Consider the following 27,318-nt stretch of genomic DNA (forward strand, 5'->3'; position numbering starts at 1 on the left):
GTTTCTTTACTCTCAATGCGTGCTCACCCGTCCGCCACCATGCCGTGCTGTTGTCGTCATCGTGATTCTGTTGCTTTAGGCCAAGATGGGCTTCCGTGAAGGTGAGGGCCTGGGCAAGCATGGCCAGGGCCGCAAGGAAATCATCGAGGCGTCCACGCAGCGAGGTCGACGTGGATTGGGCCTCACGCTGCCCGGCTTCGAGGGAAGCCTAGAGATCGACTGGAGGAGTGAGCCTGAGGTATGCATTACCGAACGTCCTCTCTCCGGCATGTGTCAGTGCCTATTCTTGCATACAAACACTAGCTGTATAGCAATATTCATATTTTTGTGGTACATTATGTTTAAATAGTATGCTTGATTCAGAATTTGTATGCATTAAATGCCCAGTATGCCGCTTATCTGGAACAATGCCTGAGTCCATCAAGGGGTCCATTCATTGTTGATTTAGTTTTCTAAGAGTTGCTTCCAAAAAGACAGTGGTTGTCAGAAGGGATTGCCTTAGATTTGCCTGCATGAGGAACTGTTCAACTGATCGTTTGGAAGATGAGGGGAAAGTGGTCCGGTGGCTTTACACAATATTACATTTCGTGTAAAGCCACCTGACGATATTACAATTATTGACGGAAATCAAATGCCAAAGAAGTCATGCTAAGTTAGCTCTGGTTTAGTTACTGCTATTTTAGTAGTATACAAGTATTAATACATCACCATAGTGTGGCAGTGTTACTGTAGAGATGGCCGTGCACTTGTGCATTCGTCTGCATTAAAAAGTGGCCATAGGTGAAGGTGGTCAGTTGGCTAAAATGTCAGAGCAGTGAGCTGGCACAGCTGAGATTCTGGGTTCGAATTTGGACAGCCGCCCATGATTAAACCAATTCTCAGCTGTAGCGAGTTGATAGTTTCAGCCCCGTTCGTAGTAATTGAAGAAAAAAAGAACCAATCACATTACATATATTTTTGCAACTAATTACTCTTGTTCCATCTCAAGCCATACATGTTTAGAATCGATTGATGTGACGATTCATCTTCTCAGGGCATCAAAATGTGTGTCCCTAGTGTGGATAAAGAGGTCTATTGAAATTACTTTGAACATAGTGACGTCATCTTTTGGGGCCTTTCTTTGATACAGGGCTTCACATTGCTCTCTGTGAGAATGTATTTCTCTTAAAGAAAATTCAGTTTGACATGATGCCTTTTAGCACAGTTGGAATGTAAATAGGAAACAAAAACGAACAGAATAAAAAAATGGGCATAGTCAATGCATGTGACCTCACTAGACTCAAAATCTCTCTTCACTGCTAATTTGCGCATCGATCAGGTGCCACTGGTGTATTTACATTACCCAGCATTCTTTTTGCATTCCAGGATGAGAGGTCCGGATTCAATTAATTTCTGCGAGGATTTGCAGAAGTCTGTTGCAGCAGTATTCTTCACCCTGTCCCATTCCGAGACGTCTGCAAATTGCAGGGTTGGTTCCCATTCACTGTCTTGGAACACTTAAGCAATTAGCGTTACTTTTTATTTAAAGGCATAGCACCTATGTTTTTAAAGACATTGTACTGTACTCACCGCAGAGAACTGTAGCGACACGACCGCACTCTATAATAACTGGCGCCAAACTGTGCCACGCCCTTTAGAATGTCCTTGTGCGAGTCTCGGTACGTCTTCCGACCTGAAGACGTACTGATATAGTTATTTTTTTTTATTGAGATTCTGGAATTGGACGTACACGTATGTCATTGGAATGGGAAAGGGTTCATATGTTTCCTCATTGGCCGTAGCCAGACGTGATGGCTATTGTCATCGTCGTTGTTGTTTTACGGCTGCATTGTCTGCTTCAGCCCAGTGCGGACGAGCAGGTGAAGTGGCTTCCAGAGAGCAGCGAGCCTCCGCCCATCGCCGAGCACCTGCAGCGGTGGATGCAATTTGGGCCGGTAAGGACACAGTTGTGAGGTGGCCGGATGGTTGAGAGGTCAGAGCAGAGGTCGCAAACGGGTTTTGATTCCTTACCCGTACCCGGCCGCACCAGGGTCGCAAACGGGTACCCGTACCCGTACCCGGCCGGGTACGGGTAGGGTACGGGTATCGGGTGCCTGATTGCGACCTCTGGGATGAAGCCATGTTGCAGGCGCGGGTGGGTTGATTCTAGGAACTTGAATTGTGAGAAGAGACAAGACGTTGGGAAATGAGTGACAAACAGTTACTCACCAGTGACTCACGGTCTACCCGTACCCGTACCCGGCCGCACCAGGGTCGCAAACGGGTACCCGTACCCGGCCGGGAATGGGTAGCCGGGTATCGGGTACGGGTATCGGGTACCCGGTTGTGACCTCTGGGTCAGAGTGCTTAGTTGGCACCGCTGATTTTCTGAGTAGCTGGTTTCAGCCACCTGTGATTAAACCTGGTTCTCAAGAGTCGAGAGATGATAGTATCAGTATGGTCACTACTGACTTGAAAAAAAAACATTACATACAAGTTTAACACGTGGGCTTTCGCGACCAATATTATTCATAATAAACGTTTTTGGGTTAGATCGCGTTATTTATAAAAAATGTGTCGTAACCCTCCACCACCCGACATGGCAAAAAAAGTGTCACGTTGACAAAAGACAAAATAGTTCACTACTTTAGCCCACCAGTGTGTTGAAGAGTGAATCCACAACATTTACAGTTTTTGAGTACGACGTTTCGCTGGTAATTACATCCAGCATCATTGGGCAATTCGCCAGAATGTTTAAGCCCTCACTTGCTCCCGGTCTTAAATAGAGCAGCAGAGTGACGTCATCAGCGGGGTGGGGGGGTATTGTAATTATATAATATATTGGTAATCAGTCAATTGTTATGATTAGTAAGGAGTTGTAATGTGTGTTATTGTAATTATATGCTACGTTAGTAATCAGTTAATTAGTTTGTGTTTCCCCTATAAGGAATTGTAATTTGTATTATTTAATAATATACAATTTAGTTTTGCATTTAATTTGCCAAAATTCCATCTCTGAGAATAATATTGGATTGACTGTCAGGTAAAGAACATTACTGTCAGTGGCATGGTGGGAAATGCTGCCCCCTACTATGTGGAACACAGATCAATTTAAGAGATCTCTTTGTACATTCTACGTCACTCCATTATCTCAAGTTCAACACTTGAATTCAATATGTATAAACAATATATAATTGATGGTTAGGACAAACCCAGGATCCGTCCCTGAAAATCAGAACGTCTCTTGAAAGTAGTTAAATAAAAGCAAAGAGATGAGACGGTAGATCGTAATGTGGTCCAGAACCTTAACCGAGGATTCTTACTCTTTGGTTCTTTCGCTAAAGTCACGTAGGTAGAAAAATAAAACAAAATACAATTAATATATCACGACGTTTCGATCGCAACACAAGCGAAGGAACCAAAGAGTATGGATTCCTGCAGTCACGAAAGCTTCAAATCAAGATTAGAGGATATTTAGTAACCCGTTACACAACTATACTGTACAACCATTGGGGTGAAAAGTGAGTGTATAGTTTTGATATATTAAGTTGTCAATTACACTATTTCTATTATTAGTTCATCATATACAAATAGTTTACACTTGTATAAACCTAGTCTCCATAAATACGGTATGTGGTAAAAAAATATTAACAGAGTACATGCACACATGAACGAGACTACTGTAGTCAGGAACGCTAACGCTTGGGCACCATCTGGCCCATGAATGTCGCCATGCAATGTAAAAAATGTTTGTTTAAATGGTAAAGTTGGTGAATCTCGAGTACTTTATGGTGAGGCACGCTGTACGTAAAACAGGATTGGTTATCAATAACTTGAGTGTTACAGTGAAAGTATGTAGAACGGGAGGGCGTAAATCAGGGTATTACCGTATATTGTGTGTAATATTCGATATTAATTAGTCAGTACATGAGTGGATTGTTAAACGCCTAATTTTTTTAATCTATTTCTGTTGCAGAAAAAGCACGCTCCCGAAGACGAAGTGGAGTTCTGTGACCTGCAAACCATTCACAACGTGCTGCGGTGTAAGGTGAGGGGCCACTACAGAGATGTTTCCACGTAGACTCGTCGGAGTTTGTTAGGGAGTGACTTAACTAGGAGTGGAACAATGTGTGTTGCTTCATAGAGCACGGGATCATGTTAAGAACAAGACGGAAAAAGCAAAGCATGCAAGACACTAGATGCAAACAAGACCGTACAGAGAAAGCAAAACATGCGAGACACAGTACAAACGAGCCGGTATAAACAAGGCAGAATGACTTAAGACTCAAGATAATCTGTTCTTGAATCATGATGCAAAATTTTGTCATAATACACGGAATTGCAAGGGACCTGGCATGATGTCTATAGTATACATGTTAACGTTGCTTACGTGACCCTATACAAGACGTTTCCCATCTCGTTACATGATGGGATCAAGCAGTCATGTCTTGTGAGCCGATATAGATGACTGCTTGGACAGGGCTACCTGACTCGGCCACTATATAATAGTGCAGGGTATGCCACCATTGCATCCTTGAGCTTAATGTACACATTTACCAGGAGGATGATGCACATGGACGCATGAATGTTTCGAAAAAGTCAAAAGAGACGACTTGAAGGCAGGTATCCAATACAGTGAAATGCAGATGAAAGCTTAAGATATGGTAAAGATCTTCTTGGTTCTTTCGGTAAAGTCACGTAGAAGAGAAGTAATAAAATAATAAAAATAATTATTTTATTAAGTTTTATTTTTATTATTTTATTACTTCCCTTCTACGTGACTTTACCGAAAGAACCAAGAAGATGATTCCCTGCAGTCACGAAAGCTTTAACTCGAAATATGGTAGAGAGTTTGAGGCAAAGACCTGCCGTTTGGAAAAAGATGAAAGCACAAGATCCACATGGCACAGCGCTATTGGCAGGGCCTTGACAACACTCGATGAGCAATCCTTGGAACGGTCTCTTCCTGTGTCTGTCCGTGCCTGCCCGTGGCTGCAGAGCGTCTTCGACGAGCTGGACGGGGATGAAATGAGGAAGGCGCGTACGCGCTCCAACCCTTACGAGACGATCCGCGGCGTCATCTTCCTCAACAGGTGCAATGGGCGGCTCGGTGGTGACCACCGCACACCCTGTGAACACCCTGTTTGTTGCAGTACCCGGAGCAATACGTCTTGCATGTGTGCATTGTCTGTGTTTTACTTGTAATAAGATTTGTAATAATGAATTACGCTTATATAGGGCCTTTCTACAAGGTACTCAAAGTGCTGTACATGACAAAAAAAATACTAAACAATACAAACAAGGGAGATGGATGTATTCCACGAAGAAGAGAATTATACTCAATGAGCTCTCGCCTGGTCATAAATGATAGTAAATGATCAAATCTGTCTATCTAAATCGCACCTATTTGCTTCTCTTCAATGACCAGGGCTTCAGTGAAGATGGCCAACATGGACTGTGTGTTCGACTTCATGTTCACCAACCCAAAGGATAAAAATGGGGTGAGTCTCTGCCAGCCATGGATCTATATGCTACTCACTCCAAGGCATGGGCGAGAAGGCATGGGCGAGAGATGCACTAGTGCACAGATGGGTGGGCGCGTGTGGACGATAAACGTGCGTGGCAGAGAGGCCCAGGGCGGGCACACGGGAGGGCAGATACCACGAGTGTGTCGGACCGTAGTGACCACTGTGTGTGCGCGTGCGCTTGCTTGCGACCTTTGCAGCAACCACTGGTGAACGATAAGGGCGGGGAGCTGCTCTACTTTGCCGACGTGTGCGCGGGCCCCGGTGGATTCTCAGAGTACGTGCTGTGGCGCCGTTCGTGGCATGCCAAGGGCTTCGGCCTCACCCTGCGCGGCCCCAACGACTTCAAGCTCGAGGACTTCTTTGCGGCTCCCAGCGAGATGTTCGAGGCGCACTACGGTAGGCGTTGCGCCACGGTGTGGCAGACCTTGGGTGAATTAACAATTTCAATTGTGTAATTTGTAATGCAGGATTTAGGATTTGTCCTTGAAACTAAACTAAACTATTAAACTGTGAACTATTTTTATTTTACCAGGTAAAGCCCACTGAGCTACATAGCTCTTTTTCAGAAGCTACCTGGCTGTAAATGATAGCTCAACAAAGTGGTTTATCACGTGGAAATTTATAGCAGCCAAATACTCTGAATGCACGTTGATTCTAAATGTGGAGGGAAAAACCGGAAGACCCGGAGAAAAATCCACACGACCATAAGAAGAACATGCAAACTCCAAATATACAGGCATCAGGGTTGGGATCGAACCCACGACCTCCTGTATACCAGGCAAGGAAGTTAACATCTTGCCACCGTGGCACTTGCCCAAATGCCGCGGATTCTCAAAGTGCTGTACCAAACGAACAGCGAAATAGAACACAGTAGGGCCAAAATGTAATGGAAAGAGGGGAAACAACGATGAACAATGCACCATAAAATAATGAGTGAAGGACATCACAGACACAGGGATACACAACGATCCATGTGCACAGACACAGGGTGACAGATGTACCACCCAAAATCCCGCAATCATCTAATTACAATCGCAATGTAATTGTATTGTAATTATAATTGACCCCAGGTCTGTTGTGTCGTCAACACAACACGAGCAACATAGCAAGAACTGATTGGAGGAAGTTAAGTAATTGGAATGAGTGCATGCGCAAATGTTTGCGTGTGTGCGTGCACCCAGTGTGTGTTCATGATGTGTTTCTGCAATATGTAAATTTGAGTATATATATTGCAGTGTTGTAAACATTTTCAGTATTTTAGGAAGCATTGTGTTGTTAAAAACAACCATTTTAATAACATTTGGCCGAGCACTTGAAAATACGCTTTCAACCGCTCGGTTAATTGCATAATAAGTGAGTAAATCAGGTAGAAGTAATAACCGTGTACCAATGTGTAATGTTTCGCACTTGTAATAGTTGAGCTGCGCAAAGGACTGGGAATTTTAGAATCCTGCAAGTGCTTATCTGTTTACTGGCCAGCGGGGAACTAAATGATTTCCTGGAAGGAGGACTCTCTGAAAGTCACCACTTTGAGGTGTCGGTAATAGATTTAGTACACTCAGTACAGAAAAGTGTCGATATTTAATTACTCGTGCTGGACCCACTTTACGTCAGCACTGTGGAAGCTGAGTGACGATCCCTGCAGTGATGGTTGTGTCTACGCTGCCGCTCATTGATTAGTTTGTCCATAAAGAGTGGAGGTGGGATTAATCCCCCATACTCTACCCTCTTAGTTATTCAACGAATTGTCACCATTCAGTGTGACGATTCAATTCAAAAATCTATTACTTTATTTTACCATTGCAGTCAATGGTAGCACCTCTGTGGCTGCAGGAGTGACATTAACCCACTGCAATCAACACGTACGAATAAAAAAAAACATCTGACACGTGCGATTCAATGCACATATATTGCGATTGTGAGAATTGATAATATTTGGTTAAAGGTTGCGTTGATGCTTCTTTATGTCTATTGCTAGTCATAGGCCTTCGGGCCTGTTTGCAGCAACTGCGATTTATTCAGAGGGTTATTTAAAAGTGCGCCCTTAGCAGATGTCACTGATGGGCGATGTTCATCTTTGACGCCGGGTAGTGGTTGGCAGGCACCGTGGTGCATTGTGGTGTCGTGCGTCGGCCCGCAGGCGTTAACGGAGTGGACGGGGACGGTGACATCACGCGCTCCGACAACATCGAGGAGTTCCGCCGCTTTGTGCTGTGCGGCACCGAGGGCCGCGGCGTGCACTTCCTCATGGCCGACGGGGTGAGCGCCGCGGCCGAGTGGCGGGTGCATTGCGGCGGCATCGCGCGAGCCGGGTTGGCCTTCCACATGGTCATCCACCAAGTGGTGTAGCGTGGTCAGCGTGGACCCTGGTGCAAGGAATGAGAAGAGCCCCCCCCAGTCCAATTCACCGCCCTCCCCCCACTCTTTGTATTCCGCCACCTGGGCCTCTCTGGACCATGGACCCCCCCCCCCATAGTGCAAGTCGTACGCCTGCACACTCAGTAGCTTTGACGCCACTAGGAAGCGGGCACAAAATCACGCGTGTAACAGTGCATCAGATATTATGCTCACGACACACGTGTCGAATCGTGTAAGAACATATTCTTTTCAAGTTATGCTAATGGTATGCGAATGTTACGTTTTGGCTAAATTGAGAAAGCAAAACTATACAGATGAGAGTACAAATGGGAATCGAACCGCTACCCGTAATTATCAAAATGAATGGAATCGCCAAGGGGGGCGAATTGCTAAAATTTCCACGCACCCGCCGCACACTACAGCGACCAACCCTCATTCTTCTTTGGTTCTTTCGGTTAAGTCACGTCTAAAAATAAAATAATAAATTAAAATAATAGCGACGTTTCGATTGCAACACAAGCAATCATCATCAGGCATAAAAGAAATAGCAATAAAAATCTAACTAGAAAACTATAGACAGACATACAAGCAGACAGACATCACAAGGACACACAGAGAGAGGACACATATCGGCACAGAGAGAGGGGTCGTTTCTGTGACGGTCCCTTAAATATAGAGAGGGGGGGCGGGGACGGAGAGAGGGAGGGGGCAGAGAAAATTAGCATATCAATGAGTGGACGGCAACGTGTTGCTGCTGCGCAAGTAAGATGACGACGTGGCACGGCACACAAGCTTGAAAATTAGGAGAAAGGCACACTAAAATTAAATAACCTCGCAAAATATCGAAATGTGATGTAATGCAACACAGAGAGTCGGTCAACACACAATTAACGCATAGCCTGGTTGATTACGTATTTCAAAGATTGCTAAGTTAGAATTTAAGTGTGAAAATTCCAAATAAGAGGACACAGGCAGAGAGAACAAATAGCCAGAGAGAGAAAAAAGATAAGCTTAAAACTTCCCCGTAGAAGTGGTTCAATCTTAATTTTGGAGCTTTCGTGACTGCAGGAATTATTCTTTGGTTCTTTCGGTTAAGTCACGTCTAAAAATAAAAAAATAAAAAAAATTTGTCTGTCTGCTTGTATGTCTGTCTATAGTTTTCTAGTTAGATTTTTATTGCTATTTCTTTTATGCCTGATGATGATTGCTTGTGTTGCAATCGAAACGTCGTCATCTTACTTGCGCAGCAGCAGCACGTTGCCGTCCACTCATTGATATGCTAATTTTCTCTGCCCCCTCCCTCTCTCCGTCCCCGCCCCCCCTCTCTATATTTAAGGGACCGTCACAGAAACGACCCCTCTCTCTGTGCCGATATGTGTCCTCTCTCTGTGTGTCCTTGTGATGTCTGTCTGCTTGTATGTCTGTCTATAGTTTTCTAGTTAGATTTTTATTGCTATTTCTTTTATGCCTGATGATGATTGCTTGTGTTGCAATCGAAACGTCGCTATTATTTTAATTTATTATTTTATTTTTAGACGTGACTTAACCGAAAGAACCAAAGAATAATTCCTGCAGTCACGAAAGCTCCAAAATTAAGATTCAACCCTCATTCGTGGCTCTGCGCCCGTGTGCACAGGGTTTCTCGGTGGAGGGCCAGGAGAATTTGCAGGAGATCCTCAGCAAACAGCTGCTACTCTGCCAGGCACTGGTGGCGCTTTCCGTCCTCCGCAAAGGTGCGTGTGTGGCACGCGGCCTTGTTAGGGTGCAGGCGGGCACCTCGCATCGCGCCGTGCCGATGGCGCCTTTTTACACGAGCGCGTCTCCCAACAATGTAGGTGGAGGCAATTCACATGACACAACGCCCACCAATCACCCCTCCTTTTGGGGACCCAACAATCTGCAGCCACTCCAGGTAAATGCCTACGCCTAAAGCTGACACTGCTAGGGCCCCCTGCCAACCGCCAGTACTCTTCACCCCTCTTCATAGCCTGGGCCCCTCCAGCTCATGGGCCCCAGTTGAGTTGCACCACCTGCATCCCCAATAGCTACATCACCGGTGCACCTCTCTCCCCAATGATAGAGGATCGGACAGCTCAGACAGAATGGGGCTGATGGGCACTGTCAAGTACTGGTGCCATTAACTTGAGCCCGCACACTCGTAATGCCTGGGTGTGGCCTGCCTGGTGGTGGTGCAGGAGGTCACTTCGTGTGCAAGACCTTTGACCTGTTCACGCGCTTCAGCGTCGGAGTGATCTACCTCCTGTACCGCTGCTTCTCCAGGGTGTGCCTCTTCAAGCCCGTCACCAGCCGCCCCGCCAACTCAGAGAGGTGGCGCACCGCACTCGCCACACGCACTATACTTACGCTCAGTGCACAATCAGGGTCTATGCTCCAGCTGTGCCCACTAGAGGAGGAACAATTCACCCCCACGACGATTTGTTGCATTATCACAGATCAGACTCGCGATACGTGCAAAAAAAATAGTTAATTTTGCAATTATGATGCGGAGATGAGGAGTTTAAGAGATATATGTGGGCCTGACACTGCTTTGACTGAAAATACCCAAACTTTGTGTTCCGAAAAAAAAAGGCCGCATTCATCAAACATACCTTGACAGCATGCACACTGCCACTTTATCCACCCCGATGACGGGTGACCTTCACACGACCCTGTCCCGTTCACTTCCCTCTGTCCCCCTTCATTGTCCTTCACCCCCACCATCCTCACGACCACGTAACTTTGACCAAGGTACGTGGTGTGCCGGGGCCTGCGAGGGGGCGTGGAGCACGTGCGCGAGTTCATGCTGGCGGTGAACGCCGAGATAAACCGGTTGAAGGGCGGCGACGACGAGGTGCTGGAGATCGTGCCGCTGTCCACCCTCAAGGGCGACCAGGAGTTCTTCTCGTACGTGTGCTCATCCAACGAGAGGTATGGCCGGTGGTGTAGCGTGTTCGCCGCTTGTTGCAGAGGTTACTATTACTACTATTTTTACCACTCGGCTATATAGGGCTTTTTCAGAAGAGACCTGGCCACAAATGATAGCTCAACGAAGTGGCTTATCATGTGGAAATGTAAAGCAGCCAAATACTCTAAACGCATGTTTCCAAATGTGGAGAGAAAAACCGGAGGACCTGGAGAAAAATCCACGTGATCACGGGGAGAACATGCAAACTCCAAATAGACAGGCATCGGGGTAGGGATCAACCCCATGACCTCCTGTATACCAGGCGGGGTAGTTAACCACGGCGGTGCACGGTTTAATCCGGCGGCCTCTATTACTGCCGATGTAGCAACCGTGGTAATACTACATGCCGCCTCCTTCACAGTGGATGTTAAAGATCCCCTGATGTCATTTTCAAGAGTAAGCCATTGTGTGCCCAACGACAAGGTACACATTTGCCAAATTCTAAAATTAGTTGCTAATTACAAAATCAATTTTAAACACAAGTTTAATCTCGAATCACCGCCCCCCTACTGGCAGGATAATGCCCCAGACCACTCTTGCAAATGACACGATCCTGGTGTCTTGAGTTCCCACCTGGTTAAATGAATAAACTTGCACTTGAAACATGCCAAGGTTGGTGAGTAAGCAAGTGGATGGCTGAGAAGCAGCCTGATCTGTATGATAACACCACTCTACAATTCAACATGGGCCACATGGACTTAACAGAAATTAGTGATTCCAATCGTCTCCCCAAATCCTCAAATTCCATCATATTTTTGAGAGGGTGAATGTCGTTATAAGAGTCAACAGAGTTCGTTCTGAAATTTTGGGTGGTCATGGACGGCTTGCGATGGCCAGCAGGGGGCCTGACGCACCATACCTTGGCCTCACGTGGGTCCCACTCTCTCTCTCCTTCCTCTCTCTGACTCTCCCTTCCTCTCTGACCCAGCCACGCCAAGGTGCAGGTGCTGGCGCTGGCGAAGATCCACGCTTTCGCACTAGAACCGTGAGTACCTCCGCTATGCAGCGTCCACGACCCGGACGAGGTCGGGGCTCGTTTTGATGGAAGCACCAAGGGGTTTTGGGTGCGATAGCGGAGGGTATAGAACAGGGGTCAGCAACCTGCGGCTCCGGAGCCACATGCAGATTTTTAAGGACTGCTCCGTAACGTTATTTATTAAGGACTACCATCTTATATTCACATGCATTGATATATTCAGTTTTTTACCAAATTGGAAAAAAAGGCTCTTTTTTTTTTGTCATTTTGGTTACCGCCCCCTTGTATGGGATAACCAGACACAAGCATACGTGTGTGTCGAAACGTCGTAGTTTTTTTTATAAAAAAAATTATTTGAACCGATATACGTGACTTTATCAAAAGACCCAAGAATATGAATTCCTGCAGTCACGAAAGCTTTAAGTCAAGGCATACGTGTGTGTCTGTGTGCATGCGGAGTGTTTCTGTGTGTAAGTACATGGGTGGGGAGTGATGGCACATTAGTTAGCGCACTGCACTACAGATCCAGCGACCTTGTTTTGTTTTAACATAAGTGGGGAGTGCTATCTGAAACGCTTTCCTGGCAATCTAGAACTATCTATGCACACGTGAAGTTGCTCAGAAAACAGCCGCACTTGGCCATGCGCCTGTTGATTTGCTGCGCACTTGTGCGCTTCTGTGTGTCCTCATGAGCATGTTCACTTGCGCGTGTATAAACGTGTGTGTGTGCAGCACCCTTTACGAGCCACGGCAGGCGGAGGTGAGGAAGGCTTGCCTGGAGCGCTGGGGGGTGAGTTGCCACCTCCTTGCCAAGCCTTTCCCAACTCACGGCATACACCAAACAAGACTTAATCAACTACATTCTTCTCCACAGCTTCTAAGCCAGTGCCTGCCCCTCTCCACTCTTGCCCCGTGTACCGCATTCTCGTTCCAGATACCGGACAAAGCACGAGTCGCTCGCCCCATGAACGACCCCAAATCCAAGTTTGCGGAACTCATTGAGGTTCGTTGACATTCACTAGCGGACACTTTGAACCTTTCCGACAGATCTGTTCTTCACCTGAGGACGGCTGCTTGCGTTATGGCTGAAACGTCGTGAGAATTATTTTATCATGTTTTATTTTTATTATTTTATTATTTCCCTTCTACGTGACTTTACCGAAAGAACCAAAAAGATGACCTCTCCTGGCAATTTGGAGTTTGCCTTCATGGTCTTCTCCACTCACTCCTGTCCTGGGCCACCATCTCCACATCCACTCCGTAACCATTCATATCCTGGTTCACCATTTGGAACCACCTACTCCAGGCCTCTCAGTCTCGACCCCAGTGCTTCCATGTTCATCACCTTTCTTCCGATGTGGTTTTCGTCTCTTACGATATGGCTTAGTCGTCTTGGATACCCCCCCTCCCCCCCTCTTGCCTTCTCCACGTCTCTTCATTTTGCATCTTGAGATCCATCTCGTCATCCTCATTCCTGTGGTGGATAACATTGCTCCATCCTGAGTCCAACATTCAGACCTGTATGTGAATACTGGTCTTACAGAAGCTACTAACCTCTAGAGTAGTAGTGGTACAGGAATTGTGCATTTCACTCTTGACCCCTGTGGCTGATGGCCATATAAAGCAGTACATTTCATGGGAAGAAATAAATAAGGTGTTGTTTACAATAAGCCACTGATATTAATGGCACAAATAACTAAAATACTCATTCAGGAGCACTACACATAATCTAAAATGAATTTTCTAAAATATAGAGGTGAAAAATAAAGTAATAAAATAATCACATTCAATTAATACATTTATCGGCTTTGGTGCAATTACGTGTTTGTAACACTGGTTAGCGGAGGGCTGTTAACGAAATTAAACGCGTGAAATAAAAAACACCGAGTCAAACAGATGAACAACAGCAGCAGGAGAACGGCATGCAATTACGAAAGGCGCAGTATTTAGTCTGCAGCGAGTTTTTTTTAGCAACATGTCCAACACTTCTCGGAACCCTTTGCCCCTCCTGCTCGGGCTACTCGTTTGACCACATGACCACCCCCGTCACCTTCAAGCATTGCCCATGCTTGGACCTCGCTGCCCCTGTGCACAACAAACATGTGGCCTGAAACAACACTACTGCCGAGACGCAACGCAAATTCATCCATTATTGCGCCTCCCTGCTGCAGGCCTGCCTCGTACCTCGATACCTTGCTCTGTCTCGACATGCCTTTTCGCCGATGTTATTGCTTGTGCTGTCGGGTCTCGGCAACATGTCAGGAGAACAAGTGCCCATTCACGACTCACGCAGAGAGTAGTGTATCACCCTGTGAGTTCATAGAGCAGCCCATTGAAGGATATATCACAGAACTGTATCTGAGAGTGCTTCAAGTAACCAAAGTTGAAGACTGATATATATTTTTTTAATTATCAGAGCTGGAATATTGCCAAATTAAGTTAAAAAAAGTAACGTTTAAAAACTAAATGTGGTGTTTTATTTTGATAAATTGTTGACCTGGCTAAGGCTGTTAACTCACTGCACTTGTTAATCACGGGCGGCTGAAACCCATATTTGAACAAAACGTATCTTAGTAATCTTGACTATGTTATCAAAACTCTGAGCTACCCAGTCACCTCCATCTCAATATCTTAAGATACATTTTTATAATGAGGATCCCGAGTGCATTAGCTATGCCTATTTCAGACCACAGAGCCAGCACAGCTGAGATTCTGGGTTCATACAGCGTAGCTACGTGCATTACATCTGCATACTGTACTATACGGGTAATAGAAAAAAGTATGAGGAGCTGACCGACATCCCCACTCCCAACACCCCCATCCCCCCTCCCCCAGGTCCCCTCCCTTGTGTGGGACAACCCCCAGGCGCTCCACCCCCTCAAGCAGCACCCCCAAAGCCGCCCCTCCCCAACTTTCACACCCTTTCCTTGGCCTCACCCACTCTCCCCCCTTCTCCCCTAGCACACCCCTCCCCGCAGCGTGAACCCTTGTGTTGGCACCCGTGCAGCCCCTTCTCTTGCCCCTCCACCACCTCCTCCACACGCCCCCCACCCCCCGGGACAAACGATGGCAGGTGAGAGCCCAATGAAGGAAAAGTCTCTTTTGCCAGGAAGACCTGGGTTCCAATTACAGGTAGTCACCTGGCATGAACCCAGTTTCTCAAATCTTAGGAGCCGATGTCAGCCCAATCAGTCACAAGTGACAGATGTAGCATCTTCTGCAGTTTTGTTTTTGAAATTAATTTGGCCAAACTCAGTTCTGAGGTTCTCAATTAGTAACCAAGAAGATGAATCCCTGCAGTTACGAAAGCTTTAAATCGAAATAGTAACTAACAGTCGCGTGCAAAATACCACTCGCAAACAAAATGAAATGGAGCAGAAGGCATTCAATGGTGTTGACCACCATCATCTGGGACAGAGTGATTTTATTTGCAAGGAAGCAAAGAAAATCACTCTGTAGACTGGCTTAAATAGCCTTAGTGGACTATAAATAGGTGACGTGGGAGCTTGTCAACTTGTATGCGAATGCCTTGTGTGGAAACACAGAAATGTCCTTGCTTCATTCCCGCCCGTTTGCTACCATCCTGTCCGGTCTTATCCTTCCCTGTGCCCTTCCCTCCCAAAGCAGGAAAAGGACGTGGAGAGTTTTGGGCGTCAACCACTGGCACTGACGTCCAAGTCGATGGAAAAGTTGCGGCCCGTGCTTGACTACCGCTGCATGGTGGCTGGAGGGGAGCACATCTTCCTGATCGGCCTGGGGGTCAGTGGCGGCATTGGCACTGACGTGGGGGTCGTGGGGTTCGCTCAGCATGGGTTCACAATTGATTTGCTGCTGACACTCTAAGTGTTTATGCCAATTCTGGCCAGATAGTAGCAGTTCACCCTGCCTTGAGTATTTAAATGTTTTCACGATTTCAGTTCACAATTTTATTTTAGAATTGCCAGGGAATTTTTGTCCCATATTTTTTAACCCATCGGCATTGTATATCTTTTTTTCTGTCTTATACAGCTTTGTTCACTCCCTTAAGTGAGGCCACAAAATGTTTTTTTTGGGGCTCGGAGCCGAATGGAAAATGATGGCCCCGTTGACCCCTTTTAAGGCCCTCTCAGCTCTGAGGCCTAGAGCAACACCTGCATGTTCTGCCAATCCTGCCCGCCATCCATTAGCCTGAATGTAACATTAGCATATAATTTGTATATAATTAGCATCCGTTGTCAGTCGTAAATTCTCACACGATTCAATTTCGCGTGAGAATCGATTTTACTTGAGGAATTCGTTGATCGTTGCGTGCCCCGTAGATCAGCTGTAAGACAGACGGAGTGCATGGGGACAGTTGTTTTTACATTTATGCATTTATTTTTCTGTAAACTGTACATAATTGTGCAGCAGATGTCGTTTTTGGATGGAACCCATTCATCTGAATGGAGCCATTGTGGTTAAACAACAGTTAAAAAGAAATGGGGTCCAAGGGTTATTGTGCTTTTTTAAATGTTGTACTGACCATAAATAATAAATATATGACTTATTTGCTAAATTTACATAACATTTTTGAACATCCTGCATTTTTACAAAATGAAATGTACAAATATGTTGAACTTTTGCATAGCTATGTTCAAATACGTGCCATGTTTGTTTAATATAGACAATGATTCTCATCTATCCCAGTAATTATATGACTTCACTATGCAGAGGTTACGATGTGATTTGAGAATCGATAACTTCTTATCTAATTTTTATTGTTCAATTTATGATACGAAAAAAACAATTCTGTCTCGTTTGTATAATTTTGTTTGATGTTAGTATAACCTCGATCTACTTCATATAAATCGTAAATTATGCTATCTTGAATTTCCCATTAAGTAATTTGTTGTTCATTTTTCAGCATTGGGATGTTTGGCCAATACCAGTTAACCCTTTCCCCTTCCGAGACGTCTGCAAGTTGCAGGGTGGGTGTCCCGTTCACCGCTGAATTTCGGAACGCGCAAGCATTTAGCGTTAATTGTATTTAGAGAGGCAAAGCGCTGTGGTGTTTATAGACATTTTACTCACCGCAGAGAACTGTAGCGACACGACTGGACAACCGGCGCCGAACTATGCCACACGCCCTCCCGCATAGTCTTTCACACGTTAAACGTACGTCTACGTTGTCGGAACGTAATCGGAAGAAAAACTGATGACGTACATGTACGTACATGGGAAAGGGTTAAATGATTTGTTTTTGAGCTATGGGATGAAACCAGAGAACCTGGAGGAAACCCATGCAGAGCAAGGGGAGAACATACAAACTCCACGCAGAAAGGCTCCCGAGTTGTGAATCGAACCCAGGACCTTCTTGCCGTGATGTACAAGTGTTACCACTGCGTTGCCACCCTGCCGCTCCGCACCTCCCATTAGCACAGTTGGCGGAAGACGTTCAACATACCTACACGCAACACTGTGAACTCGGCATTGTCTGTGCGGTCACCCGAGTCAAGTTTTCTCGTGCACTCGTGTCTCCTAGAAAACCCAGATCTACAGCTGGGACGGGAGGCAGCCCGTGCGGTGGCGCAAGCCGGAGGGGCTGCGCACGGAGCTCCCGCGCGACACACTGCTGCTCGTCGAGACGGTGCAGGAGCTCCGTGGAGAGGTGCGTGACTCCTGTGCGTGCGCGCGCGCATGTCTGCGTGTGGGGTAGTGTGGGGAGCGGTGGCGCAGTTGTTAGCGTGTGCTGCGCTACGAACCCGGCGACCTGAGTTCGATTCCCGCTCACGGCCAACACAAGCGACAATTATCTGAACTGTGCCTCGCCATAAAATTGACTCAGCCTTAAAGAGTACCTGGTGGCGATGTGTAAACATGTGTAAACATTGCAACTAGAGAGACAAAGGCGGCCGGGCATGGTGTTGGCCACCCACACTCTTCGTGTGCCATGTCAGCCTTCATAGGTGCTCACTACACTAACAGCACTTTCCCCAACAATCTGTTCCGGCTGTAAGGGGATCTTTGTTTTTGGGCGTGTGCGCACTCCTGTATGGGCATATCTACATGCGTGTGTGAGCATGTGTATTTGTGTGTGGGGAGCGGTGGTGTATCCGGTTGGCATACTGTGCTTCGAACACAGTGACCCAAGATCGATTCCCACTCACGACCAACATCAGTGACATATATCTGAACCAGTCCTGTTCCTCCCCTAGGTCAAGTCCGCCTTCAATGAACACCTTATGCTGTGTGTAAACAATGGCAGCCAACCCCACTCTTGGGCACTATGCCAGATTTCGTAGGTGCTCACTTACAGCATGTGCCCCAACAGCCTATATGGCTGTAGGTCTGTGTGTACTCCTCATGACCCGTTGGCCAAGTTTGGAGTTCCCAATATAGTAACCTTTTTTTATTCGAGCTTCCATTTGGCAAGCGTGCATTTCAATGGGCTAACAACAGCCTTGGCAGCCACAGCTCAGAGCCCTGCGCTGTGGTGCACGCTACAGAGCTTGTGACGCCATTTGGAGCGGCAAGCCATTATTGCGTGCCATTGTTGTGGTACGCCGCACCCCCACTTCCCGCCTGTGAAAAAAACGAGCCCCCAATAAATTATGGAAAAATTCTGTGGACCGACCGTGAGTCAGTGCGAGCTAGAAGATCGTAGATTCCTCTTGCAGACGAGAGATCGGTTTGCAGCAGCTCTCGACAGGTTCAACTAAAACCTGCACCCAGGCCTACCCACACTCTGTCCAACATGAGGTTGAAGCTTGTTAATGAGAATGGATTTAAATCATTCGGATGCCTAAACGGGCACTTGAGTAATGCACTGCATCGGCATTGCATTAAAACGTCGTGGAGTGGTGTCATTAAGAAGATCACTAACAGTGTCATAATAATGTTTGACCACTACTTTAAAGTATTTTTTTCTCTCACTAATGAGACTTACAACTCACATCAGACAGCTCAGGACACACTGGCTTAGGCATGTATCTATAACGAGCTGTTTGTTTGGATTGAGTCTTTAAATAAACGTCACTCAATGGCGTGACTTGTGTATGTGTGTGTCATTTTATGCGGCGTGCATTTGATTCCCGGTCATTGCCAACATCAGTGGCACGTGATATGAGAACCGGTCCTGAATCCTCTTCCGAGGTCAACTCAGCCTTATACGAGTACCTGATGCGGTGCGGTGTCTAACCATCAGCACTGGAGAAATGTAGGCGGCCAACCAAGCCATACCACCCCCTGCCAACCTTAATATTTCTCGCTAACGGCAGTCGCCCCAACAATAGATGTAGGCTACTTACAGGAACTTTGCCTCTGCAGGGGAGAGCACAGAGAAGAGTAACGGCTATTCACATCCTGGACGCGCTCATCCTGTGCGGCACAGACGTGCGGAGCGAGCACTTCAACATGCGGTGCGTGAGACGGGCTGGCCCATACTCTGCGATGTCACTTCTCACAATATGATATCGCACTTCACACCATGTACTGCACTTCACACGATACGATACCACATCACACGATACAATATTACACTTCTAGATTTGAAGCTTTCGTGACTGCAAGGATTAATACTCTTTGTTTTTTTTCGGTAAAGTCACGTAGGTAAAAAATAAAAGAAATTAAATGAGAAGAACTAACTTAAATCACGACGTTTCGGGCGCAACACAAGCGTCCTTCTTCAGGTGGGGACAACGTAGCGAAAGCACAACCGCTTAAGTGTGTCTAAGAGATGGCTGTGACGAGGAATTATATAGTCATGAGGGAGGGGAGGGGCCATGGTGAGTGTGTGGGCGGTGTGAGGAACGGGGTGGGCGCAACGTACAGAGTTCAAACTAAAGCTTTGTGATGCCGGGGGCGGAAGTAGATAAGGAAGCTAAGATTAATATCACACTTCACATGATACGATATTACACTGCCCATGACACGATATTATATTGCAATATACACGATATGATGTTACACTTCACATGATACGGTGTCACACTTCACGGTGTGACGATTATCACGAGATCAGTTTCCCATAATTTGTCATTGTATTTCACATTTCTTTCATCTTGTTTCTGTGTGTTGTTGTACTTTCTGTACAATTCAGGGTTACTTAAACAATCTTTAAAAAGCTGCTGGATGACGGCTTCCATACGCCGTGCGGATTGTGAAGGTTATTTGACCAGATTTCACCATGCTGGTTCATATGGGTCGGTGGCAGTGAGGGATAATTAGACGTGGTAGCATTGAAGTACAGTACAACTGTGGATATCGCCACACTTTCCCCTGCTGCCCACCACGTAGCCCAACACATTTGACAACCTGTCAGATACGCCCCACTAAATATGCGCACATTGTTATGAATTGCGTTCCATTAACATACAAAACAAATGGACATGTCCACTGCAAAGGTCAGTTGTGTCATTGCAATTGTAAACTTAGAGGTGAAGAGCAATATGGAAAATAATATTTTATGCCATTAATTTACCCAGGATAGCCTCACGACTCGCAAGACTTGTATCCTTGAACAAGTGTTTGGCATGTGGAAAAAAAAACACACATAAAAGTTTTGTACAGGTGAATTCAAGAATTCATTGCTGTACAACCATCTCCTCGCCACATCGCTTCCAAAGGCTACAGCACCTGGTATTCCCAGGCAGTCTCCCGTCCAGGTTCTCACCATACTTGACTTTCCTGCTTGCCCCCTGCGGATGTTTGTGTGCAGAATGCAGATGGCTGAAAAGTTTGTCAAAGCCATCGCGAAACCCAGCCGCTCGGACATGAATCCAATACGGTGAGTGACATGTGTTCGTCTTTGTGTGTGTGTATGATTTTGCTTGCCCTGGTGTGTCTGTCGTTATGTTTGTATGTGTTTTTGTGATGGGGAGTGGTAATGTGGTGGTTTTAGCGGTAGTGCAGCGGTTAGCAAGCTGTTCAACGAACCCAGCGACCTGGGTTCGATCTCTGCTTACGACCAATATCAGTAACAAACATCTGAATGGCTCCTGCACCTTGCCTAGGTCGACTCCTTAAATGAGTACCTGGTGCTATGCGGACACATCAGCACTGGAAAGACAAAGGCGGCCTGGCATGGTGCTGGCCACCCCCCCACCCCCCCTCGTGTGTCGTCCCAGCCTTCATAGGTGTTCACTAACAGCACTTGCCCCAACATTCTGTTAAAGGCTACATGGGAGATCGTTGTGTGTTCACTTTGTTTGGCTTTTATGTCTGTTTTTGGTTCTTTTTTGTTTGTTTATCCGCATCACCAGTGGAGACATAAAGGTGACTGGGTGTGGTCCTGGCCCACATCACGATGTTGTCAGCCAATCAGGCTAATCATCGTGTTTGTGGCATGCACTTGGGTATGGAAATAAATCAAACCTTACTGTACAATAATAAATAGCAGCAGACAACATTTCAGTGAACTGTTGGTCCTGCTGACTGTTACAGCTGAAACACATTAAACAAATTAAACACTCCTTAACTTGCATCGGTAATTCTTTTTCTGAAATCCCCTTCATTATCCTGCTGAAAAGTCTGTTTCCTTCGCTGTGTACCTGCCTCGTTATTTGTGAATATATGGGCTGCCTGCCTGGGCATTCAGACACACAGGCTGACTCGAAGCCACTTACATTTGTGTCTCAATAAATTAAGGACAGGCGTATGCTCGAGTATCAACAGCAGTGATGACATCACCCACCACTGCATCGAGAGTACTAGAGCAAGACTCAAACCAGGCCCTGGCCACAGTAACAGCATTGAATCCACAAGGGCACCAGGCTCAGGGCCGTCAAAAGGTTTTTGGTGGCCTTGGTATAAAATGACAGTTGAGCGACTGTCAGTCCTTTTCTAGGTCCTCCATTTGAGGCCTATTCAGCCCTTTCTGAAGCTCCCTCAGATCTGAGTCGCCGGAGAAGATTGCCTCGCATGGCTCCTTCACCCGCCCATACCTGCAGCGCTTAGCCACATTGCGAGTCAGATGTCGGCTTGGAGAACAGGTTGGTGCAGTGCTGGCTGTGTGTGATGCGTGCAGGGTGAAGGAGCGATACCGCCTGGAGGAGATCGACCGCGTGTTCCTCAGGTGTGAGATGCTCGCCTGCCTGCATCTCGTGTGCCATGGCTTGGCGCGGTCGTTCCCTCGGGGAGGGGACTGACTTGGCGCAGACTGTGAGATACGGCGCAGGATTACGTATCTGCACCAGTGGCCTAGCACGCTTTTGCTACCATCTGGAATGCTCTTCCTTTCGATATTAGGAAGCCACTGGAGCTATGCACTTTTAAATAATCAAGATTGAAAACTCATTTCTTTAGAACTGCTTTTTGTGTTTAGTTTGGTGTTCTTCCCCCGCACTTTCGATTAGCACGGTAGGCTACGTATGGTGCAAAAGAAGTTCAACAAATGTACATTCATTAGGCCGCCAGTGCTGCTGTGTGAAACCAAGCTGACCCTTACTTCCAACCCGGCCAAACGGACTATTAACTTGGGAGAGAAAGCAGAGACTTAGTCAATCTCTTTGACCTCTCCTTGACGCGCATTGCCAGAAACTTTATCTTCAGACTGTATATATGTATGTGTATATATTGCTATTGCAAGGCAAAGTCATAGATGAACGTGGTGACTTTGTTATTGGGCATGACTTTTTACACAATTCCTATTTTATTATTTTATGACCTTAATTCTATCCCCCCGAGCAAGCCTTGCTCTTACTGCTGGCTCCATCTAGAACAGTCGGAACCCATTTGCTGATCCCACGAAGTCTATTCTCATTATACCAAGTATCTTCCTTGTCCTGTTCTAGGTGAGGGGTTTAATTCCCCCACCAACTGTTGCCAGCACCACTATTAGAAATTCAAATGAGGGTTATGAAATCTTCATTATCATCATCATCATAGCGGTTGGACCTGCATGGTTCGTGTGTGTGTGGACATATACGCGTCTGTAAATGAGTGGGAGTGTAGTGGTTAGCATGCTGCATTATGACCCGGTGACTCGACTTCGATTGCAGCTCACAGCCAGCACCAGTGACGATTATCTGAACTGGTCCTAGGCCTCCCCTAGGTTGACTCAGTCTCAAATGAGTACCTGGTGCGATGTGTACATGTCGCCACTAGGGAGACGAAGGTAGCTGGGCATGGTGCTGGCCACCCACCACCTTCATAGATTCTCGCTCACAGCACTTGCCCCAACAAGCTATACGAGGGATCTTTGGCTTTGTTGTGTGCGTGTGCAGCATGCTTGTATTGTTAGCGTGCGTAGGAGCAGTGGGTACCCACTGGCAGCACTTGCCCCAACAGTCTGTTAAACCTATACAGGGATCTTTGTCTTTTTATCTTTGGGAGCAGTGGAGAAGGCACTGCACTATGAACACACCAGGTATTAAAATTTAAGGTTGAGGTCGACTCAGCCATAAATGTGTACCTGATATGTGTTTACATCACACGGTACAAAGAACAGCTGGGCGTGGTGTTGGCCATCCATCCCCTCGTGCTTGCTAACAGCACTTGCCCCAACAGTCTGTTAAGGCTACACGGGGGGACTTTGTCTTTTTGGGCACGTCCAGACTGGAGATGAAGGTGACCAAGAGTTCCGGCGGGATGCCAAAACTGTCGTACACAGGACAAGATGACCGCCACTTCCTGCCGTCGGGACTCTACTTTGTCCGCACCACGCGGGGTGGGTCGAGCAGACGGGGCCCCCGTGCCCACGGTTATCCAAGACGGGAGGAAAGTCGGATATAAGCCAAACATAAGACGCCTTCTCGGCCAAAGCACAGCACTTTGAACTGAAGACTCCATACTTGAATAATATGGAGCTTTCAAGTCACCACGCCAAAATGTATAATGACCTCCACTATATTTGTTTCAGTGTTTCCTCTGAAGGTCATTTTGCTAATTTAATTTATTTTATAGGCTTTTTTAAAATGATTACGTGTGTGTGTAACTCAGGGGCTCATGAGCACCTGTGATATGCATGAGAGATTTGGAGTCTCTTATTTTTTGGTTACGATTAATATGTTGATGAAGACTAAGAATCTACTTTAGATGATCATAATGGTGGTGGTGAAGATAATGACGTTTATGCTGATGGTGGTAATGCTGATGGTGGTAATGCTGATGACGACGTCGACGATGATGATGATGCCTCCATTGTGCGAGTGACCGCAGACCCCTGGTGTATGGCGTACAGCAAGAACTCTCGCATGAAATACTTCTTCAACCGAGAGAAGAACCAGTCCACGTTCGAGATTCCGCCCGAGTCTGTGGCCACCTTCAGGTGAGGCTGCCGGCACAGGCCAATCAAGTGCGCCGCCAACCCCGAGACGTGCTCGCCCAAGCGGTGACACGGGAACATTCCCCGGGTTAATCATCGCGAGATCTTAAACCCTAGCACAGGCCGGTGACCTTTAGATAACAGCCCATCCTCTCACCCCCCCCCCCTCTCCATGCACCTTATGATGAGATTGCCACTTAAATCAACCTGATTATAGCAACAGTAATAATTATCGTCCCGAGACATATTTGCAGGGTTCTGAATTTCAAAGTTTGGTCCGCTCCATTTGTGAATGCTTTGTTTCATTTGGGATGAAACCGGAGTGAATGGAGAAAAACACCGCGTGTACCAGGGCATCAAGAATCAAAACGAGTCTATAACACCAAAATGTTCCCCAGCAATCTCCCATTGCAATGCCTGTCTCAATAAATATGGGGCTGATGGGTTAACAAGCGAAAGAAAATATATATTTTTAAATTATTCACACTTTGAGCCAGCTTAATCCAAAATGTAAGGGAAAGGTTTCATCTAACAGTGGCTAGGGAATGGACTTGCCGATTGTCACTTTCATACAGAGAATGTGTTGTTGAATTAGAATCGACCGTTGGTTGTTGCGTGCGTGGGCCACGTGCTGTCACGCGCTGTCTCGCACAGCGACTGCCACGCGACACGGCTGCTGTGGAGCTGGGCGGGCGCGCGGGTGCACGACTCGCAGGCCGCCACGCCGCACCCCGACCACCTCAACAAGGAGGACGTGCTCCAGTTTGTGCGCGAGCACTACCGCCCCTGACGGGGCCTTGCGTCCGCTCGCGCCCCCGCGGGCACCCTACGTCTCGACCGTGCCGTCTCCACCGCGCCCGCCGACTCGCCCAGCCCCACCACGCTGTCAACATCCACGGCAATCCAGCCTTCTCTTACGTATCGTCCCGGCGGCCAACGGGAGCCGCCGGGTGGCGCGGCCTAGCACCAGCATCGCCGTAGCGCGGGGGCGCGAGCGTTCGAAGCGTATGCGGGAGCATCGTGCATGAGACGACCTTGCGGTTCCCAGCCCTGCTCGCCGGGTAGCCATGGTAATGAAGTCGGTAATCTCCACGGAAGTGTTTGTGTCTCCCAGGGGCAGCCGCGACTTGTGGCGAATGCAGGACGCCATCTTAAAAGTATCTTGTCAATCCCGAGAGTAAAGCGTGGAAATTAATATCGGCGTCAGGGTGTTGATGTATATTCCATAAACATGCATGACTGAAATTTTCATTCGTCCGTGGCAAACTCACAAACGCACGAGGGACTTCTTGTGTGTTCGTGGGCTGCACTTTCTAATTGCGTTGCACGCCGAAGCACGGAGCTTTAGTTGGATCCCTGGAGGCACTCAAGAAATGACTGCTCTGCACTCTGCACTCACTGCCGTCGAAGAGATTGGAAGTGACTACTGATGGACCGTGGCTTAGTGATGGCCACAGTCTTCATGGACCCCTGCAACCTGAACACTGAGTCGGCAGCTGCTTGGCTTGCTGATCACAACCGTTCCTCTTGTACATAATTTAATTGCTTTTAGAAAGAACGTGACATTTTTTTTTACTGCGTCGACATAGTTTCTATAAATGTATTCACGTGATTTTAAATCCCCTTGCATTTGGAAGTCGCTGTGTTGGGAGTGTCATTGGGGCAGCATGCGTGTGGCATTTAATTAAACTGCGATTCATTTTGTTTATTTTACCCTGGTCTAATGGCTCTTTTCTGGCTTATTCACCTACATGCACGTACCAAACGCCCACTTGTGCTCCCTCTGGTATGCGAGATCCATGCGTGCCTGTCCCGGAGCTTTCGAAGCAGACTTGTGCACAACAAGTTTACAGGAATCGACAAGTGTTTTCAATCGAGATACTGAGGAAACTCTTCCTTAAAAGAGTGTGTGTCTTAAAGCATCACACATGTATGATGTAATGATGGTTCGTGTCTGCAGTTTAAGAAGACCCAAACTCTGCCTCTGGTTTTCCAGTCTTGGGTGAGAGATCATGCCGGTGTTTTAATGAAGACACTGGAACCATTTGGCAGTGACATCATCATCAGCGCTTTCTCCACCAGACGAACTCTCGCAGCGGCACGCACCTTCCCACGAGAACCGGTCTGGTGGAGCCCAGCACGGTGGTGCATCATCACCACCACCGCCATCAAGATGCCTTTGCATTTCAATGACAAATCACACCGCCTGCACGTGTCACCCGAGAGTGGGAATGGTGTGAGGTGGAGTTTAACGCCTCCACTGCCTGGATGGAGCCGCCTGCCACCGTCGTCCTTAGCTGCGATGCCCCAACTGTAGACCCATCAAGCCATCGTGAAGGTGCAAAATGTGCAGCCGCGTCACTGCCTCGGCAGTCCGTCACTAAACCACCGGCCACCACTCAGCACAACCCAGTTGGCGTGTAACCCCTTTCCCCACTGTCCTGCCAGTCAATATTGTGGCAGTCCTTTGGGGCACGTAAGCTGCTTGTTGGCAGGGTATGACCGTGCGAGTGTGTTTCTTCCTTGTTGTGAGCTCAGGTTCATCAGGGTAGAATTCAACCAGTATTATGCATCGAGCAAGGTTGCAGAAGCGTTTGGTCGCATGAGACAAATGCTTCAGAACGCACCTTATAGTTTATGGTCAAACCAATGCAAAACTCGGGCACAGTGTTATGTCGATGTCCAAATAATGCTATATGAAGATGACGTACACGATGGTGGAATGGCTAACAGAGTGGACAGAAAGAAAACGATCAGTATTAAAACAAATCTAAACGGAGGTGGGGAGAGCAGTAAAGGGAAGCAAATGGAAGTGCAGGAACGATCGCAGGACCTGGTGTAAATGCTTACCACGAGCTCTCATACTCTATCTCGGCCTCGCCATGCGCTGCGTTGCACCGCTAGTCGAGTAGATAACCATGTGTTCAATAAACCCTCGGAGCCAGGATGACCGTCCAACTCCGATCGTCATTTATTGATTGTAACAGGTAAAAAGATAATGCTTCTTAAGCTCCCACAATGGACAAGTGCGGCTGTGGTCTCACTGAGATGCGATGCGTGCCGCCATCTTGACTTATCTGTGTAATGGCAGACGCCCGCGTGGTACAGTGGAAATCTAACATCGTCACTTCCTGGTCACGTGACCAACATTAGCATAAAAAAACAGGACCTTCCTGTGAACGTACGCTCCCCATCTGCCGTGAGGCAAGACATACTCTGATGGTGCATTGTCTTTGAGTTGTGCGCCTTTTGGCGTCATCTGGTCCAACACCATGTGAGACTAGGCTCTAAG

General features: G+C 47.0%; 1 protein-coding gene across 2 annotated transcripts in view; it reads left to right on the forward strand.

The window, feature by feature from the left end:
* Window positions 1-25,683, forward strand: part of CMTR1 (cap methyltransferase 1) — a 29,824-nt gene extending 4,141 nt beyond the window's left edge. The window contains exons 3-23 of one of the 2 annotated variants that reach the window (XM_078858462.1): window positions 80-238; window positions 1,842-1,934; window positions 3,956-4,027; window positions 4,978-5,072; window positions 5,408-5,480; window positions 5,705-5,903; window positions 7,648-7,766; window positions 9,502-9,598; window positions 10,061-10,193; window positions 10,614-10,793; window positions 11,759-11,815; window positions 12,539-12,596; window positions 12,741-12,809; window positions 15,431-15,565; window positions 17,307-17,432; window positions 19,091-19,182; window positions 20,481-20,549; window positions 21,789-21,836; window positions 23,317-23,429; window positions 23,921-24,029; window positions 24,681-25,683. In XM_078858462.1, coding sequence (XP_078714588.1) covers window positions 80-238; window positions 1,842-1,934; window positions 3,956-4,027; window positions 4,978-5,072; window positions 5,408-5,480; window positions 5,705-5,903; window positions 7,648-7,766; window positions 9,502-9,598; window positions 10,061-10,193; window positions 10,614-10,793; window positions 11,759-11,815; window positions 12,539-12,596; window positions 12,741-12,809; window positions 15,431-15,565; window positions 17,307-17,432; window positions 19,091-19,182; window positions 20,481-20,549; window positions 21,789-21,836; window positions 23,317-23,429; window positions 23,921-24,029; window positions 24,681-24,816 — 2,232 coding nt within the window. In that variant the 3' untranslated portion in view covers window positions 24,817-25,683. The remainder of the gene's footprint in view (window positions 1-79; window positions 239-1,841; window positions 1,935-3,955; window positions 4,028-4,977; window positions 5,073-5,407; window positions 5,481-5,704; window positions 5,904-7,647; window positions 7,767-9,501; window positions 9,599-10,060; window positions 10,194-10,613; window positions 10,794-11,758; window positions 11,816-12,538; window positions 12,597-12,740; window positions 12,810-15,430; window positions 15,566-17,306; window positions 17,433-19,090; window positions 19,183-20,480; window positions 20,550-21,788; window positions 21,837-23,316; window positions 23,430-23,920; window positions 24,030-24,680) is intronic. The other variant, XM_078858463.1, reaches the window with a different exon arrangement.
* Window positions 25,684-27,318: the final 1,635 nt, after the last annotated feature.

This window comes from Lampetra fluviatilis, chromosome 7 (genome assembly GCF_964198595.1).
Source record: "Lampetra fluviatilis chromosome 7, kcLamFluv1.1, whole genome shotgun sequence".
NCBI lineage: Eukaryota > Metazoa > Chordata > Hyperoartia > Petromyzontiformes > Petromyzontidae > Lampetra > Lampetra fluviatilis.